The 22935-nt window shown below is 36.5% G+C and overlaps 1 protein-coding gene across 1 annotated transcript; it reads right to left on the reverse strand.

Annotated features, from left to right (window-relative positions):
* Positions 1 to 4978: 4978 nt before the first annotated feature.
* LOC105060431 (peroxisomal adenine nucleotide carrier 1) lies at positions 4979 to 16719 on the reverse strand. Its single transcript, XM_010944123.4, has 5 exons — positions 16432 to 16719; positions 10457 to 10688; positions 10169 to 10315; positions 5797 to 5969; positions 4979 to 5579 (listed from the first exon to the last, which is right to left on the reverse strand). Exons 1-5 carry the CDS (start codon positions 16575 to 16577, stop codon positions 5300 to 5302), a joined length of 978 nt encoding a protein of 325 aa, XP_010942425.1. The 5' UTR covers positions 16578 to 16719; the 3' UTR covers positions 4979 to 5299.
* Between the last annotated feature and the right edge of the window lie 6216 nt (positions 16720 to 22935).

The following is a 22935-nucleotide window of genomic DNA, read 5'->3' on the forward strand; positions in this document are numbered from 1 at the left end:
GTGGTGTTGGCGGGGTGGTGGGGACCGGGGGGTGCCCGGCGGCTTTCATTCTTTGTTTTATTTTTTTAAGGTAGGATTAGGTGCACGTGAGTGGGACCCACCTGTCACCGGTTCTTGGATCCGCTCTAAGTTTCCAAACAGGCTTGGTTTCACTCGAATGACGTGGAACACGTGTTGGATGGTACAGCGGGGAACGAGGTGGGTCCCGCAGGGATGTGAAATATTCTGCTGTTCGCTGCTTCACATTATTTATAGTAATTAAACAACGGATTGCCGCGCTTCTGGTCAACGCTCTCCCATGTTCAACATTTTATTTTCTTAACCCAAAAAATAGGAGGATAAAAATTGTGGTAAAATTAGGATTATTTAAACTGATGGCTTGAAGTATAAAAAAGTTAGTACTTTCTACTTGAGGAGGATATAAGAAACCTATACCAGGAGCAGTCGGTGTTCAAAGGATTGAGATTTTCTTCTTGGACACTTGCTGCTTGTTTATTTCATATCAAGCCATGTAGTCTAGCTGTTTTTATTTTTATTTTTTGGTAAAGATGTAGTCTAGCTGTTGACAGGTCTCAATCTATGAGCTATTCGTTGTGATTTATCTGGGGATGTTGGATTCTCTCCAGTCCCATCCAAGAACGGAGAAGACCAGTTCCGTTCATGTAATTATTTTTTGTCGTATTGCTGTAAAGTATTCATGTTATTTACTTGAGAAACCCCTGAATCGCATCACAAATGGTAAAAGGGAGGAGAATTTTTTTTTTTTTACTTTTTTTTTGTTAAAATCATCTGAAGAATAATAAAAGAAATGTGAAAAGCATGGGGTAAGATGATGATTTTGAGCAAAGATGGCAATGGCGTACAACCTTATTAGACTCATTCTTAGCTCCCAAGATTGTTCCAATTCATATTGGACCCAAATGAGTTTGAAAATATTTAAGCACGCTGCCAGCTTCCCCATCTTTCGGAACTCTTTATCATCTGGGGGAAAGGATATCCTTGTGATCTTGTTTGTTGTAGCGATGAGTAGCATGTCCATCTATTAGCTTATAAAACCCTTCAATTTTACGCCAAAAAGCATCTGCTAGACCAATTCCAAAAGCCTAAGCATCTGATACTTTGCATTGCGGTGACATCATATGAACTCATGAAGACATATGGAGAGTCATTTATGCTGTAGACTTGATATATTCTTTGCACTTATCCCTACAATCAAATATCAAAAGAAGATTTATCCTGTAGAATAGTCGACAATATAAGGAACATCTCTTCAAAATTTATCGTATCTACCAAATGCTGCCTAAAAATTAGCATCTATATTCTGTTAGAAAACAGTTAACATTTTAGAAAGATAAAGAGTACAAGATGCCTGGTACTATAACCTTCAAAAAGAAATAAAACTATGATCGATTGAAATTTTTGCAAATCTTCATAATCTGAATATCTTTCCACCTTGCAAAACCATTAAATATATTGGATTGTGTTGCCTCACATTAAGATCGCAATAATCTTAATTGCAACTTAATTTTTCCATTTTAACTTTGAAAATTGACAAATTTTGATGTTGTAGCAGCTTGCTACTACTCTCTCTTATGTTTGGTAAGCAATTGCTATTACCTCAATCTTACTTAAAGTGTTGCATCAAATGAAATATAGCATCCATGAATCCATCTGAAGTTAACAGAAACTAGACCAATATTTTTTTAAAAAAAAAAAATTTGCATGTGTGTCCATATAAATACCTGAAATTGTATAAATATCCTCTCAAATATTCTATTTACATGTATACCCTCATTAATTATTCTTTTTGTATCCATACTCTTGTAAATATCTAAAAGTACATATATACACTTACTAATTTACTACTTGCATATATATCCTCATTAATTATTTATTTTTGCATGTAGACCTTTATAAATTACTTGTTTTGCATGTATGCCCCTAACTCAATAAAGGTAGACAAGCAAAAGAAGTAATTTATAAAGATAGATATATATAAATCATAAATTTATAAGTGTTGGTGCAGAATTCCACCGACGCCGGAGAAGCTGGAGTCGAAGGGATCACGTCCGCCGTTGGGACCTGCAAGGAAAGTCTAAATCAGAGTTGGGGGTGCTCCGGCAAGATCCTCCGATGCTCAAGTCAGTACTCTGTCTCAACAGAAATGGAGCATTCAAAAAGAATTTTAGCAGAGTTTTGAGATAGAGTTTTGAGCTTAGAGAAGAACGTATTTGGGGGTCCCTTTTTATAGACGGAGGGCGTAACTGATTGACAGCGACGTCTGTAACCGCCTGATAGTGGGCTGTTTAGGGTCACGCAGAGTTTGTTACGGAGAGTAGTGGCGTTAGGAGACTGTTCAGGGCCACGTGGAGTTTGTTATGGAGAGTGGAGTGGTGTCTGTTGTCGCGACTTGCTAAAGAGTAGTGGGACCGCGTGGAATCTGTCACAGAGAGTGGAGTAAGGTAGTGGCCATTGTCGTAACTTGCCAGAGAGTTCGGACCTGACGGCTGAAGCTCGGCTGGGACGTCTGATGAAGCGGAATGGCTCTCTGTCTCAGCAATCCAGGAGAAGCTCAGATGTTTCCGAGGTTGGTGGCGAGTCTACTGTTGTCGGATGCCTTGGGCGCTGATGCTGCAGGCGGAAGTCATCTGCTGTAGAAGCTCGGACGGAGACTTTCTATTGGAGAAGTCCGATAAGAGTCCAGTTGCTAGGAGAGCCCGTCTGAGACTTGCCTGATGCGGAAGCTCGCCTGTAAGTTGTTCGATGGAGAGGTCCAGTTTCATGAGAAATCCGACAGGGGGTCATCCGATAATAGAGTTCGGATGGTGTTGTGGAGGTTTGTCTGCTGGAGGAGTCTTGAGGATACTGTGGAAAGTCGAACATTGGAGGAGTCTGGGATTCAATTATACTGTAGAAGTTTGGATGGAGTCTGACTCTCGTAGGAGTCTGGATGAAGTTCACTTATTGTAGAAGCTCGGATGGAGACTTCTTATTGTAGAAGTCCCGTTGCTAGAGAAGCTCGGTCATTGATGAAGTCCGGAAGAAGTTCGGAGTAGAGATCCGGTGGAGCTTATCCGTTGTAGAAGTTCGTCTGTGATCCATCCACTGTAGAAGTTCGGACGGAATCCGATTCTTGTAGAAACTCGGATGAAGTCCGCTTGCGATAGAAGCCCGAAGTAGAGATCCGGCCGGTGGAGTCTGTCCGTTGTAGAAGTTCGGTTGGGATCCAGCTCTTGTAAAAGCTCGGATGAAATTCGGAAGGCGGTCGACCACCGTAGAAACTTGGATGGAGTCTGGTTACTGTAGAAGTTCTGTTGTTGGAGAAGCTCGGACATTGACGAAGTCTGAAAAAAGTTCGAAGTAAGATCATTCGTGGCCGGAAAAAATCTGGAAGAGATTCGGAGAATAGTCGATCACTGTAGAAAGCCGGCTGATAATGAAGCCCAGAGAGTATTTGGAGCAGTCCGGTAGATGAATGAGGGAGCTCATTGTCGGAGAAGTTCGGATGGTATTATGGAAGCTCGAACGGTCGGAGAAGTTCAGAAAGAGACACCGCATAAGGTCGGAAACCAGAAGAGCCCAGGGAGGGTCGGCCTTTTACGAACGGCTGGAGGTATTTTATACCCAACAACAAGAGATGCAAAAGGAAATAATTTATAAGGGTATATGTATAAATAAAAAATCTGCCAGGTTATTCATGTAATTTTAAATATTAAAATATAAAAGAATTGTTCATTAGGGTATACATGCAAATAGAAAATTTGCAAAAGTATATACGTAGTTTCGGATGTTTATAAGGGCATAAATGAAAAAAAAATCCTTTAAAAACTGATCTTCTCATGTTCAATTAGTTCCTGATACGAGGAGATAGTTGTAATATAAATTTTTCAATAGCTTGTTATATGAAATTCAGCTTTTCAAAAGCTCTGAAAAATGGAAGCTCAGATTACTGGGTAGAACAGTTCCTTATGGTTTTACTTTGGTGCTCAATTTACTTGTTAACTTTTCAATAAGCAAGTTTCCTTTACTTTTCCATAACCAAGTTTTTCAGTTGGTAGCTATATCTTTTTTAAAAGCTACAAGGATTTTCAAAAGCTACAAAGCATTTAAATCAATGCCCTAGATTTTGTTAAATGAAATTTGACTTCTCAAAAGCTTTCTCGCACGATGTGCAATCAAAAGGCTTCAGCAAGATACCACTAGGACTAAATTAAGGTGGTTATAAAGTAGATTGTAATGTATTTATTCACTATTGGTAACAATAATAGCAATCAACTGGTTCGAGAAAGCTTCCAATAATCTAGCATATACTATTATTCAGTATATCAATAATGCACATAATGTTTTAATGTAATTTAGCACCTTGATCATTTGAACTCCAGGAATGAATACTTTATAGATAATTATCAGAAATTTAAGGATTTAAACCATTTTTCCTATATACAAGCTGATAACCATGGCCTTTTTCTACTTCCAGGAAGCTGGAGCAGGACCATTTCATGGATTTTTAAGACTGCTTCTGGTTGCAAGATAACCTTTGAATAAACCATAGGATATTAGGTCATCGTGCCAAAACATACATGCAAACAGAACAATTTCAATTAATACATTATGAAGTTGATTTTCATGGAAGAAATCCACTAGGCATGGAGTTGGATGAGTCTTTTTTTCCTATTTCTTAAAAATGGATTAGGTACTCGTCTGGCCTCCCTGATGATCTTTGACTACGCCATTTCTATCATAACTTTAAATGTGATACCCTGACAGAAATCTTGTTGGTTGATAGGATCTTCCAGCATCTAAATAAAACCTTAATCACCATGATATTCCATTAATAAGGAAAATAATTACAACTCAATGTTGGATTTCTACAAGTATTTACAGAAGGGGAGAATAAAAGCAACATGAGCCTGACTTGGATTCATTCATTTTGAGTCATCATATATATGATCATTTGCATAATAAAGCACAAGAAATATTAAACGCAGAAAAGCCATGGCATTCCAAAGCAAGAAACAGTATCAGCACTTATGATGCCCGCCAACTCAATATCTCATTACATCCAACAAATGTCCTGTAGATTATTTGTGGGACATCCTCCCTGAGAGGCCATTGTTCGAGTAATAGAAGCAAGCAAATAAAAGTAAAGCAAATATCTGTAATAAAATTATCATTTTTCTGGAGAAAATTTCCACAACAGTTGGCTGTCTCACTTCTGAAACCTATTTCATTGACAACAAAAATCTTGCATATCGGAAATTGATCAGCCATGTTATTTCCAAGATAGATGTATGTATACCTATGTGCTCTTTATCGTCCTCTGAGAAACCAACAAATATCTTCGAAGAGCAAGCATTGAGATCCAAGTATACCTCGAAATTTTCTCCTTAATCATCAGCAGCAATGCAGAGCTCAGAACGGTCTTCAAAATCTGCGCCTGCAATCCCTTATAGAAACCAGGAATGCCTTCTTTTCTCCATATAGCATGTAAAGCACCTATAATTGTCTTGGGTGGTTTGGATGACTCATCCTTTTTGGAGCCATCATTTGAATCAGAAGCCTGAATCATGACTTTACACCTGTTCGTTCAGAAGTTCTCAATCTCAGACTTGCTACAATGATTACCAGCTTGCAACAAAAGAGTGGTAAAGGAAAACAATTGACGTCATGACATTATACCAAGCAAAGTAACAAAAAACAGGAAAAAACAAATTATGAAAGGATGAGCAGTTTCTTATTAGCACAGATTCATTCTAGGAATTAATATGGTTAGAAATCATTAGAAGACCTGGCTACCTGATTGCTGGATAAGTCAGGATCGTTGCCGCACTCTTTGAAATGGCACCTAATATAAAAGCTGACAACGCTGAAAGAGCTTGTGGCGAAGATTTTGCAGTAGTGGCTGGGGCAACTTGAGTGCTTTGCTGCCTCTTTAAAAGTCTTTGTTTCAGTTGATCAAATACTGTGTACTGCAACATGGTCAAATCAAAAGTTAATTAGGTTCACTTTCTTAAATTCGTAATTAAAATAAGAATGTTTCATGTTTCCACCCATTCTGTTAATTAATAAGATTAAATGGAAAAGTTTTTTTTTTTTAAAAATTCTGAAATAACATTCTCAGCATTCAGCAGCAAAGAACACATGGTGAAAAAAAAAATAGTTTTGGCATATAATCTGTAATATCCAGACAGCAGTATGACCAAGTGGTCCAGCTCATGATGGATGCACGTACGAAGCTTGACACCACAAACTGTTGTACGAGAAAGGTAAGTAATGAACCAATACGGGGTCCAATACCGAGACAGCAAATCTTATGCTAATTATCTTGTCCTATGTTAATTTAAGGTCTCCTTCACTGTATATGACTGCTTACAAACAAATCACTAGCATGATGCTAAGTGCTGACAAACCCTGAGAATGGAAAAGATTAAAACCCTCTATGCTCCAACTACATTATCTTTATTTATTTTTTTTTTTTAAAAAGCTTCTGATGCTTTTCAGTAGCTTAGAGTCAATTTCTAAGATCATTAAATGATATTTGATTTTCAAGTTTAGTTCAGCAAAAAAGACAAAGAATTGTGTTGGTATGCCCGGTGTGGGGGCCGGCACTTGATATGCCCCCATACTGTACGCCGGTATGGTATAGTACATCCTATACCGTCCAGGTTGATACGGTATGGCATACCTTGGACTCAATGGGCAATGAAACTCAGCTCTAGGACATTTTTAGTGGCAAAGTGTTAGTTAATAGGCTCTATGAAAGTAGAGAAGATGCAAGATTTGGAGAATAAAAAGCAAATAAAATGAAATAAAATTGAAGAAGGTAGAGGACGAAGAAGAAAAAGACAAAGCAAAATGTCACTAAGTAAAAAAAAATAAGTTGTTTCAGAAGGTGTATATGCAGACATCTTGAGGAGAAAGAACAAGCCTTAGGTTAAGTTAGTTTCCAAACTTGACACAACAAAGCTCAAAGGAGGAAGAAGAAATGCACCACAAAAACCATAATAAAGGAGTTATTTAAGGGGGCAGGAGGGATGATGGACCAGGGTCAAAGAAAGAAAAAAGAAGAGAGAAACACAGTTGAAAGGCAGGCAGAGAGAGAGGGTTTCTAACTTTTGGTCCCTTGTTTTGAGCCTATACACATGCAAGCACATTTATGTGGTGTCGGAGTGAGGGAGAAAGTGAAAAGATTCAGAGCTCAATACATCGGACGCTGGATCCTAGGCCTTTCCTTATATACATCATTAATGCATATACACGTACACACATACAATATATGCATCTGGAAATTAGTTCGACCGCACATCAAATGTTAAAGCCATAGTTAAAAAATTTAGTGAATCTAAAATCAATGGTGAACCATCCAAATCAAAGATTAATATTATCAACTTTGGTTTACCCATTTAAAAACATCTAAAAGTTTTATCGACTTTGGTTTAGCCATTTAAAAACACCAAGAAGTTTTATTTTATATTTTTAGGATCTCTAATCTATGCATCAAGTGGGTGCAAAAATGGAAATGCCTATTGTACTAGTGTGCTAAAATACATGATAGGACATTTAAATTTAGAATTCACTTTGTTGATCATGATGATCTGCATATCACAAAACATGTATAGATTTCCAATCATTAGATTCTGATGCTCATATTATTGCAAAACATCAAATCATGTCATTAAAACCATGCATTTTTGTACCCACTTGGTCACAAATGTTCCTCAAAATGCAGCATCTGAAACCTTGTACATAGGACTAAAATAAAAAAATATTTCAAAATAACACATTTGAAAGTCATATTGCTTCATTCAACAGCATAGATCAGAAACCAGCCTAACCCACAATATGACCAAGTTATTTCCAAGACTTCTCCAAGATTTGATAGTTGAAATAAGGGATTCTCTGTGAGTTTGTTCCCTTGGCTTCAAAAATATAAACAATTCTTTGTTAGTCCATATCTCCTCTTTCATCTGCGCTCTAACCAAGCCAAAAAGGACTCTAGGAGCATTGCTTTGTATGAGCTTAAAGTATGTCCCAAAGTAAAGCAGTTTTACATATGACTAACCAACCTTCTAAGTCTCAAAGAAAGCTCATTTCTTGCCCAAAGTTCTCCTGGCCAGAGGCCCAGAAGTATATCCTTGTTAACAAATTGATATCAGCTTGAAAAGTACCACACACAAAAAAGAAAAAAAGAAAGAGAAAAGGAAATCTATTGGATTATAATTCATGCATAAACTCAGCCTTGTCGAAATGCAATAGACTTGTTGGTTGAGGAGGCTTAGGTATTATGTGTTTACAAATCGTGGCAACTGATTATTCAGCGAATGCTTATACACTTCTCCTCCCACTAACTCCTTGGTAAATGTGTTGGCAATGTAATTTTCCCATTCCATATTATGCAAAGTAATGTCCCACTAATTCAGGAAAGAATGTCTAACTTGTTCTGGAGCCAGCTAACAAGTTGATCAAATTAGATGAACAAACTATAGCATATCAACAATGCCATTGTTTTAAGGGAGTAACTTTGTTTAGCTAACAGAGAATGTTTTTATTTGTCCAAAATCTAAATACCGTGAATGCCGGCCTAGATTCAAAAGGAAATAAAGCAAGGATCATCAACAGGTTGACAAGCCAGTTGTGGAGAAGGAGCCAAATATGCAGTATGCAGAAAGCGTGTATTATCAGTACTAGAATTCTTTAATAGATTAGAGAGGATTTTCAACCAACAAAGATATAGATTATCTGGCATATATATGATTTCACCATGGTACGAAGTTTCAGCTGAAATTGAAACTTCTCAGCCCATAAAACCTACAATGAATAGGGAAGGTACATTAATGAGGCGAATGACACAGAATCAAATAGCAGGAACAATATGAGCACAAGAATGTTCTCCCATGCTTCCAAAACTTGATGAGCTCTGTAAATTTTTGTACATTCAAAACAAAAGGGGAATCGATTCCATGAAAGATGGGATCAGTAAATAGCCACTAATGAACTGATTATATTTTCACGGGAATCAATCTAAAATAGCAGTTAGGCATAAACTTTCAGATGAAACCAAATATAATGCTCAGTCTGCTAAAATATATGTGGGTCATTCATTCAATGCCTTGCCATATATTGATTCTTTCGAATTCAAAGAACCTTATTTTCACATTGAACTTAGATTTTGCTAGCTTCAATATTTGGGAGCACTGCACATTGGATTTCACAGAAACTGGAACAAATCTTTTTTGCATCCTGCTGGCTATCTTATGGCTTAAATCTCATGGACGTGATGATTGTTTTGTTCTACATCATCATTGAATAATAATGATATTTTATATGCACATGATGTGCAAAATGGTTTTAAAAATATTAGAAAAGTATTACCGTTTGACTTTTCCGCATGGCCCCACCAAAACACCATACATTCAAAGAATACAAATAAGTTTTAAAAAGATTCCTAATTTATGTCCCTGGCTTGTTTATAGTATCCATTTTTTGGCTGAAAGTTCTGAAACTAGAGTGGAACTGCTGAAATCAAACTCGCAATCTCAATGCACCAAAACCAAGACTGAAGGATTTTTAAAAGCCTGGGGTTTCATAAGTGCACAACCACAAAAAGTTATAAGTCTTACTTGCCTGCTTCAAAGAAATCCCCTGTAATTCATTTAAGAGATGAAAGCCAATGAAGTAACCAGTATTGCATAGAACTGTGATATCATATTTATTGGAAGATTCATTCTCTAAATCCATGCTACAGATTAAACTAATTAATCTGTTTGCCCAATGGGAACTTGGGAAAGGAAATAAAATTAGAAGAAATCAGAGAGTATGCCAGTAATGGCATATTTTTTGTCTATTATCATTTTTCCCCTCACACAGATTCCATGCTCGGAGCCCTGTGCAGCAACTTAAGATTTCACCTCCATATCCTTGAAACTAATCATTGCAGAACCTTTCAAGTTTCAACCAAACAATCTGATAAAATAACTAACTAGAGAACCATTTAACTACTTCAAAACCAATAAAATCTGATTTAGTAGGTAAACTAATAATACTAGTTTAATAAGAACCGCATAAACATAAGAGAAGCTACAAGATGTGTCAACTAATATACAATTTATATTTTCATTTTTTATAGTATTTCACATGATCTCAGTACTAAAAAGTACCATTATGGTACCTGAATAGAAGGATTTGAGGTTAATAGAAGAGATACTCCCAGACCATTATATGCATCACTCCATGAACCCTCTGAAAGAGTTTCAAATAATCCCTTGGATTTACCGAAAGAGCTTGTTTGCATTCTGGAAGATGCTGTATCCAATGGCTGAATAAAGAAAAGAACTAACAAAAATGAGAAGCAGCACAAACTATACTCAAAATTCTAAATATAAAGTTTGCTACAATGACTGGAAAGCAGGAATCTACTTAAAACACATATTGAATTTGATGAGTAATTAATGAATACCTGTGTCACGATAGCAGTGCAAGCACCAGCAGCAGCAGCTACAACCAAATTGGCTTTTGTTCCAACAGATTTGGCTCCACTTCTTTCCAAATACAACCGTTTGAAATAGTTATAGCCATAAAAATAAACAAATTGTGATATGAAAGATTGCAAATTCTTGGTCCCAAGTCCTTGGTAGAGTGAAAGAACTTGGCGTGTAGAAATTGCTTCCCACAAGACATCTGAAAGGTTCCTAGAAAAAACAGTTCAAAAGAAATTAGATAAATATATTATGCCATGCAAATGATGGTCTGCTGGAACAGTAAGATATCCTATGAAAGAGAACCAAATTAGAAACACATATAAGCGCTCACTAATAACTTCAGCTTCTGCTCTATCCAGACTAGTCACATTGACTTGATAGAATTAAGCATTTTATGTTAACTCTGTGAAACAGAACCAAGTTAAAAACCCATATAAGAAACGATTAATAACCTCAACCAATGCTCTACCCAGACTAGTTGATGTAGTTATGATATTCTTCGATGTTTTTTAAATGATGTATGTGCTTTTATATGTTTTGCTGGTTGTTTAAGGTCCATAAGCTGTATCCTTGGTAGTAAGCTTTAAGATTCATAAAAGAATTGTCTAATTAATAACAAACTCCTTGCACCATAATAATCATCAATATAGGATAGAAGTTAATCAGCTAATTGTTTATAATGTAGTATTTGAACTTCATTAGCAGATGTGGTCTGGTCCCCCATAAAAAATATTGAATTGAGACACCATATAGAGAGCATATACTATATTAATAGATGCCACTAAGTATGGATGTCTACAATCCATCATTTGACCTGACAGACTCTCTAGTTACCAGGTGTTATGCTAGTTATTTTGTGTTATTTTCTACACACTGCTGACTCAGGCTCACCATGGTGGCTAAAATACAATCATGCATAATGGATGCTTGATAATAAAACCACTTCTGATATTACAAATTTTATGCTAGCAACCTAAGTGTGATTGCAAAAGCATTGAATGTTTGATTCTAAGGACTTCAATGGAAAGTTTCACGGTTCAGCATACTAATTGATCCCTAGGGCTATGTTGAGATAGAGCCAGTCTTATTCATAAAACCTGCAGATTCAGGAAACATAAAGATGCATTCTTGGCCATAAAATTGGACTCATGAAGATTATGTTATCAAAAAAGGGGTACCAGTGAAGAAAGGGAAGGAGGGATCCTAATTTTTTCCCTGTTTCATTTTTCAGTCTACAATTGACCTAGTTCCATTTGCCGGTCTGCCTACATATATGCCCTAGGGGGCAATAGCAAATTCACAAATCTTGTTATTTGAGTTCTAAAGGATTCTACAGTGGCCAATTAAACCTCATTTATTCCTGTCAGCATGGTTTCAAATCCCAACAGGATGCAGGGTGTCCTGGTTGTCCCATCTCATTCCTGTGAGAAAACAGGAACTAAGATGGGAGCAGGAATCTAGAACCCATCTACGCGGAAAAAGGAAGAACAAGGAAAGAAAGCCAGGAAAGAAGAACCAAAAAAAAAAAAAAAGGAGAAAGAAAGGAAGGGAAGAAGCAAAAGGAAAGAAAGAAAGGAAAGAAAAAGAAAAAGACAGGAAAGAAAGAAGAAGAAAAAGAAAAGAAAGAAATAAAGAGAGAAGAAAAAGAAAGGAGAGAAGGAAGGAAGATGGGAAAGAAAGAAGAAAAAAAATGTAAGAGAAAAAGAAAGAAAGAAGAAAAGAAGTAAAGACACGTGGAAGACAAGGAAATAAAGAAGAAAAGAAACTGGAAAAACAAGAAAACAAATAAAGGAAAGAAAGGTGGAAAGAGATGGAGAGTATTTACCAGAACAGCCATTGGAATGGGGTGGGAGAGTAGCATCCCATTTCATGGAGAAACCATGATGCCCCCCATCCCACAGGATTTAAAAACTTACTTGTTAAAGCCAGAACTCCAAGGATTTTTTTTTTTTTTTTTAAAGAAAAGGGCAAAGGGTAACAAGGCTTATTTAAGTATCAAAACTATTGATTGCATTTTGAGCAATATTTTATTTTTAGAGCAAATTAATTTGAACCTTGTGGAGCATTTATTTGTTCAAATAATGACCCATTCCATGCAACCTGCATAGGAACTAAGGGCCTTTATGCTTCGCATTATACAACCACATGATACAAAGTTAACCTTAAATCTGGCCTTCATTCATCCCTAAACCATTTTGTTGGTTTCTTTACCAAGAACAGAAGCTGATTTTCCTTTTTTCAGGTCCTTCAACTCTCTTGCTTGGCATATAATATTGCTCCTTGGAAGTAAGTTTAAAACCAATTTTATTGGAGCAAAAATCAGAAAAGACTCTCTTAAACAATGAGAAAAAATCCTCATCTTTTCTCACCTGTACTCAGAATATACATCTATGTTCTAGAATTTTAGTTTGCAGCAGAGCAACCAGCAAAAAAATGATTTTACAGATATGGATTTATAAAAATGCAACCAAAATCAGCGAAAAAGCAGCAGCGCCCAAGGTCAATGAAACATTAGTGTACTAAAATATGGGCTGTAAGTTATCTTGACTAAGTCTATTTTAAAACTTCATCAGGTGCCCATCTGCATTGCATTGCTTTCTTACAGCAGGTGCTTATTGGATAATAAAGGATGCCATATGCATTACTTTGGGCATCCAAATCTGAGCAGGAAAATGATTGTTAGAATGGTTTAATTAGCACTGTAATTTAAGGAAACCGACTATAACTGGGCAGCCTAGATGAACAAAGTAATATCTTCATGGACTGTCAGAAGTTGAAGCATCTACAGTCATCCGTCCTTGACCAAAACTATGAACAACGGATAACAATCAGAAGCATTAAAGACAACGAAAACAATTAACAATGAAACCTCCTTAAAGTCATTTTTGTAATTTGTAGAAGTGATTCTCTACATGATAAGAATATTGCATTCAAATCCTTTTCTTCCTTGAACTATTAAGAATGTACAGGCAAGTGGATGTAGAACCCATCTTCTATATCTGGTCATTCTAAAATAAATCAAATAGTGCAAACCAGTTGCGGCAAGAGCTAATTTATGAGCAAAGAAGATTACAGTATCAGTCTCGTTCATTGTCTGCACTACAAAAAGTGTTAGAGCTTAATGACTTCCCTATATGTTTGAACAAAATATGCTTATTAAGTTATAGAAAGCTGTATATCTAATTAAACAATTACCTACCAACTGGATGGTTGAAAGGAAAGGATTATCAGGGAGTTCATAGAAATTAAAATCCTAAACCAATCAAAACCACAAACACATATCAGTTGCTTAGGCATCCAAATATAAGCAGAAGACTGGATGGACTGTTGGGCATGCAAATCTAGGCAGAAAAATGGCTGTTAGAAGCTTTTAGTGAGGATCTTGGTAAAGGAAACAAATTGCAATCAGCCAGCATTGAGTAGGGAAGAATTAACTGGCTGAGTAGTCTGCCGTGGTTCCTAATGAATTTTAGTGAGAATCAAGAAGAGGGCTAATTGGTAAATAAAATAAAGGACTTCAGTCAGCTGTCTGGATAGTTTTTTCTTTTTCAGAAAACTGAATCATAATTAGGGTTGGACATTTAGTTGATTGAAGCTCTGTAAAAAGCATTAAAAGCTGTATTCTGGACCAATATTTTGGACTTTTGGACATGGATATATGAAGTGAGACAAAGTGGCCATCGGCTTTTTTCATTCCCACTTTGCACACATTTCTTATTCTTATACGACTTCTTTCACTTATCTCTCCATCTTCTTTCTTTTTTTTTTTTAATATTTTTTGTTGATAGAATGCTGCTACTCCATAGCAGGTACTTATCTGGATTTCATATCTGATTTCTAATCAGAAGTCATCCTGCTGGTTATCATATAAGAGAGCAAAAACAAGCAATAAATCTCAAATCAATTCATCTGTGCATTGAATTTGCTGCTAATTATTCCCTACTTGGACTCCAAACATCTCCGAAATAACATTGATATGCATAAATCTTGTGTCTGCTCTGCTTTAAGATCATCTTCAAGCCTGCTGTAGTTGCTTGTCTGCTAGCATGATATGCTGGTTCTCTCTCCATTCTGTCTACAGTCTGCACTTTTTCCTTTCACTCCACCATGGCTCACTATTAGAGGTTCATTGAGCCATATATAATTAATCCCCAAATGACAACAAAAGTTCAACTCCATCAAAGAAATTCTGTGTACATGATTGATCTTGTGAAGGAATTCTTACCGGGCTCCATTGTCACTTTATGTTACCTTCTTCATGGCATGATTGCAGACTGCTATCTTTTCTGCACATACATGGCCTTAAATCCTACAGGCATGACTTGCAGTACATCATATCAGTCCTGAGGTTTGAAATAATTTCTGATGATATAATAAGCAAAGCTTTAAGGCTTCTTGCTGTTCTTATCTCTCAAGAAAGTTCATTAAGTTGAACCTCCTGTAAGACCATCTACTGGGAAACTCCCAGGAACTTATTTTAGCTGCATATCCTCCATCCATGACAACATCACAAGAAACTTGACTTTGGGGTAAAACACTCCGACAGCAACCCTAATCTTTAATTAGTTACCTCAAATAATTAACTAGAAATGCAATAAGTCTTTCAATGTGCCAACCTTCATCAGCCACCACTGCATTAGGTTCCTGTTTTCCTTCGTTGTTCTAATGCTGCTAGTAAATGTATCTTTCCTGACATACCCTGTAATAACTTGTTGTAAGACCTTTATTTAGTCTAAAGGAACATGTTTTGAAGGTTTAAAATGATCAATAATATGGGTTGACTGATACTGGAAGATTACATAATACACCAAACATTCTCGAATTAAAACAAAACTACAATAACAAGGTTCATTAAACACAGAAAAGAAGGGTATAAATGTAGGATGAAGCCTATAATTTGATAAGTATTCCAAGTCTCTTTACCAATAAGTTTTCTAGGAAAAAAACATTGGTTAGTTTTATAAAGGGAAGACATTATAATATCCGTCATGAAAAATGAAAAAAGAAGTACCATACAAAAAAGCCTGAATACATGAAAGATGGTGAATGCATCAATGTGCACCGTATTACACTGTGTACAATACTTTACAAACATTTCTATCAGAACCCTCCTCTTAAAAAGTCATTTGCATCTCAATCATCCAGACAAAATTATCTTCATTTCCGAAATCTTAATGATTCTTTTCAAAGCCAATCTGACAATTTAATTGTTCCCTAACGGAACATCCAAAATCACAATGGATGCTTAGTTCTTTTACCATAACAGAACCATAACCATCATCAAGCCCTGCAGCAGTGAAATGGTCAGCTTTATAAGTCTGTAGTTCCCGATCATTCCTACCAGGGGCAGCCTGCAGTGTTACTGCAACACTTTATTAAATCATTTCTTGCAACTTTCATCCATGGAAAGTTCAGATCCTTGCCTCTTCTTTCAAGACCCTTATACTAGACAATTTTCTTTAAAAACAGGGAAAAAAACATTTCAAGTTTTACTAAGATCCAACAAAGACCGTGGTGTCCTCAGTAACATAAAGCACCAATACATTCAGGCACCATATAGCCAATGAACACTCCATTTTGTGTCGCATACTTGCCAATAAATCAAGAATAATTATAAATATAATCGATTTCACCTCAGAAAGGCAGAACAACAAAAAGGAAAAGGACAAAGAAACACGAAGATACCACTCCAAAATTCTAAATTTAGAAAACAAAGGAATTGTCCAAATCCTCCCAAAGAAACAAACAATCTAACAAACTACCAGATCATAATCAACGAATAACCGACAGACAGATCAAAAGAATCAACACACGAACCTCATCATTTTTTATCTTTTGATCGGGCAGTATGAAGATCAAATTCCAGACCGCAAAATTGAATTTTGAAACTAAAATCAAATCAAAAGAACAGAAGAAGAAGAAGAAGAAGGAGGAGAAGAGAAAGCACGTGAACCTGTACTTCTGCCGACCGTGAGATCGGACTTCGGCCTGGTATTTGGTCTTGCAGGTGTCGAGGGGGTACAGCACGGTGTTGCTCACCAGCGCCCCCACCGCCCCCGACGTCGCCTCCGTCAGCGATTCCCAATCCACGCCCGCCATCCTCCAACCCCCGAGATCACTACTGTCTATTCACTACTCTCTCTCGTATTTAAGTAGCAGCCTTTGCCTTCCCTTCTCCTCGTCTTGATCTCTTCCCACCTAAGCCGACCAAAATTACTATAATTCGAGCCCAAATGGGCTTCTGCTACCGAACCGTAGTAATTAAAAAAATCGTATCATTTGTAGGACGAGGATCCTCTTCTTGGGAACTGCGAGCCGTGTTACGTCCGTCCCTGTCTCCGTCTCTCTTCTGACGGCGTTTGGGTCGAAGGACCGGAAGGTGGGCTGGACGAAGTGAGAGACCGGCGTTTTCCACTGCGACTGCGGGCGAGCGGGAGTTGGTGCGTCCAGGTCGGCAGCAGGCGTGTGCGACGCGTTCGGTGGGTTTCCCTCCGTTGACCCGAGATCAGCTGACGTGGAGTACGAGAACTTCCGTTTTATTTATCCCAGGGTAGGTGAGGAGACGTGTAGCCATGTAAATGCAAGGAGGTGGGCCCATGGGTCGTTGTTTCTTAGTAGAAAATTCGATGGGAAATATATTATTTTATTTAATTAATTTATATAATTTTTATTTTTAATATATATTTAATATTTATAGATCAATTTTTTTATTTAAAAATTTTATATGATAAAAATATTTTTATCTTTTGTAAAAAATTATCACATTCAATCTATAGAATCTCACGTTATTCATGTCGGATGTCATAATTTTTTCATAATACAGAGATATTTTCATCATTCAAAATTTTAAAATAAAAAAATTAATTTATAAATATTAAATATATATTAAAAAATAATTGAACAAAAATATTTTTCTCACATTATGATATTCGAGATGATATTATGACATCTGAGACAAAATATGATCTCGAATGTCATAATTTTTTATAAAAAATAAAAATATTTTTATCATAGAAAATTTTAAATAACGAAAATATTCATATTTTTTGAAAAAAATTATGACATATAAAATAATATTATGATATTCGAGATCAAAATATAACATTCGAGATAGGGATATTTTTGTCATACAAAAATCGACCTGTAAAATATTAAATATGTATTAAAAAATGATGACTATGTAGATCAATCAAACAAGATGGTGTGCTTCATATCGGACTTTCTGCACCCCCCCTCCCCCGTGGTGCACAAAGAATTACTATTCTTAATATCTAGAAATTTAGACAGTTTCGGTCCAAACTGTCCATTTGCATCCCAGTTAGTTGATAGGTAATTAGATGGATACGTTGCAGGTGCACTGCATGGTATGTCCATTATGGAGAGGGAAATTCAATGAACCTGGAATCACATCTTGGATTGCTTGCAAGCTTGCAGCTGCATCATCCATGATAAGAGTTGGATACTGTGAACCACATGGTATTTAAATAGCCATAGTAAGCCTCGATCTTCATTTTTTTTTTTTTTTTTTTTTTTTTTAATAAGGTAAGGTAAGGCTTATATTAAGAGATCAGGAATAAGTACAAAATGCTCAGCTGGCCTTGTACATAACTAGAAGAAAGCAAACTGGCCAGTAGAGCAAATACAAAAGATGAGATCATAAAAACAAGATAGCAGCTTACACAGGAGTAGCAGCATGGGAACATAAACAAACTGGCAAAGTTTATATACAAAATGGAAGTATGGATGCTAATAACCAAAATGACAGTAAGAGGCCTTCTGAACTCAAACATTCTAAAGGATCCTGAGAAACAGCAACATTGATATGGTAAAATATGCCCCAAATGAGAAGGATTGAAGGATATCATCTTCACTCTATTCCTTGCATTCATGAAAGTAATTGTTATAAAGCAGACTGAAGCAAATAAAATCTGGAAGAAGGTATATATCAACCAAAACATAACGTAAAACATAATGGCTGTTAAAGTAATAGGACATCTGCTGAACCCAGAGCAAAGTGCTATAAGGCGTGCCAAGGAGTCAGGCCAGATGAAGTAACATAGAACCATAAGGGGGCTGACAAAATTTATAAACAAAATAGAAGTAAAGATGCTAAGAACCAAAATGACGGTTAGAGAGCTGCTGGGCTGGTACAGTCTGAATGATCCTGATGCAAACCAAATCTGAAAGAAGGCATGTATCCTATGGAGCATGGCAGAGAACAGAGTAGCTTTCAAGTTGTAAGTCTGCTGCTGACCCCAGACCACCGTGCCATGAAGCGTGGCAAGAAGGAGACAGCCCGACTGAAAGCATAAGTCTGTGTAGAACAGTAGCAATACCTGAAAGACTATATGTAAATATAGCCATAGCAACAAACAAGAGAAGAAGATCCTGCAATGCTTTGTAGTGCCATGCTCCATATAAATACTGTCATTCTGTAATGCTATGTAGGGACTCATCATCGCTTTGATCCTCATCTCTACCTTGACATTTGCTAAATGAGTAGTCAAAGCCGGTAAAGAAAAATGAGTAGAAATTTGCTCAGAAAGTATGGCTATCTGTGCCCAGCATTGATTAGCAAAAGGGCACGTTATAATAACATGTTCAGAGTCTTCCACCATATCAGCACATAGGTCACAATAAAGCATATTATCAGGAATAATACCCTTTGATTTAGAGTAAATTTGCAAGGTAAACAATTCCAAAGAAGTTTTCAAAGAAAACACTTCACCCGCATTTGAACTGAAAGTTTTCAAATCCATTGAAAGCTTTGTATACTGTGATTAATAGAATTATATGCTGAAATAATAGTAGTAATATTGGACACTGAAACTTTTGAAGATGTTGTATGAAACCAAACAAGCTGATCAGGCCATGGATGCAGGAGAATTGAAATTTACATAATGGCACTCATCATCTCAACATTAAAATAAGCTTCGAGAGTCTAAGCATCCCATTTTCGATCAGTGGCAATGAAATCAGCTACTTAAAAGGAAGCTAAATCAATTTCAGTATTCACAAAAGCAGGAGATCTAGATAGTGGCACATTTGATAGCCAGGAGTCATGAAAAATATTTACAGAGGTGCCAGTGCCAACCATCCAAATTAAATTTTTGTTGAAGCTGGCTCCAATAGTGCTAAGTTTAGACCAGATAATAGAAATCTGCGAGGTCTATGATAGCCCAACCAAGTGCCTAAAAAGTTGTACTTTGAGGAGACAAGATGGGCCAAAGAGAGACAAGATGCAGAATGAGATTTATAGCAATTTCACGATTAGGGCCAGTTATCTGATCGGTAAGGATTACAAGCCGAGGCCACCTCTTTTTTTTGATTTACAAATCTTGTCCCAAGAGAGAAGATGGAGAGCTCTTTTGTCCGATGCATGACCCCAAAGGAATGCTCGAAATTTCTTTTCCCATAGTTTAAAACAGAAATAGGCATATGGATGAAGCCATAATATATAGGGGAATGGATGCAAGCACTGAATGAAGGAGGGTAGTTTTGCCTGCAAAAAAAAGGATTTTCTACTTCCATGCAGCAATTTTGTTCTCCAAATTTTTTGTATGGTAGCCAAGTCAGCTGGAGATAGAGAAGAAGCAGATAGAGGAACCCTAAATAGTTCCAAACTCCACTTTTAACCCTGACATTGAAAAGATGAAGAATCTGACCTTTAATATTTGGCCAGAAACAGAGCAATAAGTATTCATAATGACTTTCAAGATGATGGCATCCCGAACTGTGGCCCTCGTCACAAGAAGGCAATTATCAGCAAAGAAGATATAAGAAATTATAGGACCTTGAGACTTTGGTTGATATGCCTAAAGAAGTTTAGATTGAATAGTACTGTGAATATAAAACGATAATAATTCAGAGCAAAAAATAAATAGGTGAGGTGAAAAGGGACAACCTTGTCGAAGTCCATATGTAGAGGAAAACCATTATGTTGGAGATCCATTTACGAGAAAAGCAAGCTGAGGTTGCAAAATATAAGCTAGGATCCAGAAAATAAACTTGCTGTGAACATTAAATGCTTGAGGAGTTTAGCAAAAAATTTCATGGGACTCTATTGAATGCCTTTTCCATGTCAAGTTTAAGAAGCATAAGGCAACATCTAGGTAGGGCATACTGTATAGAATATAGAATTTCTTAAGCCAATAGAGTATTATCAATAATGCTTCGAAGGTTGCTTAAGAGGGAGAAATAAGATGATGAATAACCTTGGACAACCAGGTTGCAAGAATTTTAGCAGCAATTTTATATATAGTATTACAAAGACTAATAAGCTGGAAGTCTTTAGCAACCGAGGATTAAAAATTTTGGAAGCAAGGCTATGTAAGTTTGCTTCCATTCGACTGGCATTATAGGATGCAGAAAGAAATGAGTGATGGCTGAATGATCTCGGGTTTAATGAGATCCCAAAAAATTTGAAAGAAGAATGGCTGAAAACCATCCAATCCAGGAGCCTTATCTTGGTGCAGTGAAAGACAACATGCTCAATATCATCAGAAGTAATGTCAGAGACTAACAAATCATTAAGAGGAGTTGTGAGAGAATGAGACAAATGAAATTATCTAACTCCTCCACTTGCAATTGGAGACTCCAACGGTCCATAAAATGTTGAAGAAGTAAACTTCGGATATCTTCCTCAGAAGTGACCATCAAGCCCTCATCTGATTGAAGATGTAAAATCAGATTTTGACGACGCTTAAAACAATGGAACGATGAAAATAGTGAGTATTAGCATCACCATCCTTAAACCAAGTAATTCTTGACTTTTGCTTCCAAAAGATATCTTGCATACGTATTTTTTTATGAAAGATCATCCAATAGAAAAAGTAATAAAGATGTTGATCTATAGGTAGACCTCCTTGTTGGCCTCAAGATCTTAAGGTAGAGAATACAAGAGTAGATTGATTAGCGGTAGAAAAATATTTTCAATCTTCTTTTTATTCCAATGGACAATATGTTTCCTAATATTTTGTAGAAGTGAAGAAAGTTGATCAGTTGGAGAGCCAACAAAGTCAGAGGACTAAGCTTGTTTAACCACTTCCTAAGCTTGTTTGACCACTTCCCTAATGCCATCACGACAGAGCCAGAATTTTTTGAATCTGAAGAGTGGTTTCGGTATTGCCTCCTGTGAGCCACAGTAGAAGAAGCGGACAGTGGTCTGAAGCAAATCTAGCCAAATGAGTAACCGAGACTCTGGGTATAGATCGTATCAAGTGTCAGTTACAAACACCTGGGTCTAATCTTTCCTAAATCCTTGCCAACCTAAGTTGGTTATTACACCAGGTATACTTAGGCCCCTCGAAGCCAAGATCAATAAAACTAGTATCACCTATAAAAGATTTAAATTTCTTGATGTCCCGATTCATTTTGAAAGGTTTGCCTCCCTTTTATCATCAGCAAAAAGAAAACATTAAAATCACCAATGAGAAGAAGGGGAAGATGAATTTGAAGTGCTTTGGCAATCTGGTCCCATATGATTCGTCTGTGGTCACTACTAGTACTAGCATAGACAACAGCAGTGATCCATGAGAAACCTTAGAGGGAGTGATAAACCAAAGCAAACTTGCCTATCAATATGAAAAAAAGAAATCTGGCCCAAAACCTTCTTCCAAGCAAAATAATTCCTCCGGAGATGCCAATAGATGGCACCATATACACATCCAAAAGGGGCCCAACATGCAATTAATGCGAGGTAAGGCCTGAGTAGTAATCCTAGTCTCAACAAAAGCACAAATCATAGGATCATGATGAACTATTAGGGACTGAGCATATTTAACAAAAGAGGGTTTTGCTGCACCCTACAGTTCCAAAAGAGAATATTCATTGAGATGTAAAAGGAAGAGAAGGAGAATTTACTCCCTCTGATTTCTTATTAGGAGACCGAACAACTTCCTGTGAGGATAAGTCCTCTTTAAGATGTTTGTCACGCCCCCGACCCAAGATTGTGAATCGAGGGTCATGGCAACCGTCGCATACTTATAGAATACTTTTTCCATAAGCATGCAAGGCATCTCATCATGATATCTTCACAAACAGTTAAATAAATTTTTTCTTTATTCAATAATCAAACCTTGGTTCAAATAACAAATCAAAACTAAGTGTTCAAAAGAAAAGTAACTGTCTGACAAAGTCAATATTAAAAACAAAACTAAAAGTCTTAAATAAATTCTGAGAAAATTCTAAATCAATGAGTTAACTCCATCTCTAATCGCTCTCCAACCGAAATCCGCATTATGCTAATTTCTGGATCTGTAAGAAAAACATAAAACTTATCATGAGCTAAATAGCCCAGTAAGCAGTGTATACCTTTAACTGAATAATCAGGCAAATAATACTATGCATAACAAATCAATATGTAATTTCATGAAAATCATATTCATACTGTCAATCTTATATAAAAATCAAATCATCATAATTTTTAATTATGCTTTTCTTCTTAAATTCATCAAAT

This window comes from Elaeis guineensis, chromosome 7 (genome assembly GCF_000442705.2).
Source record: "Elaeis guineensis isolate ETL-2024a chromosome 7, EG11, whole genome shotgun sequence".
NCBI lineage: Eukaryota > Viridiplantae > Streptophyta > Magnoliopsida > Arecales > Arecaceae > Elaeis > Elaeis guineensis.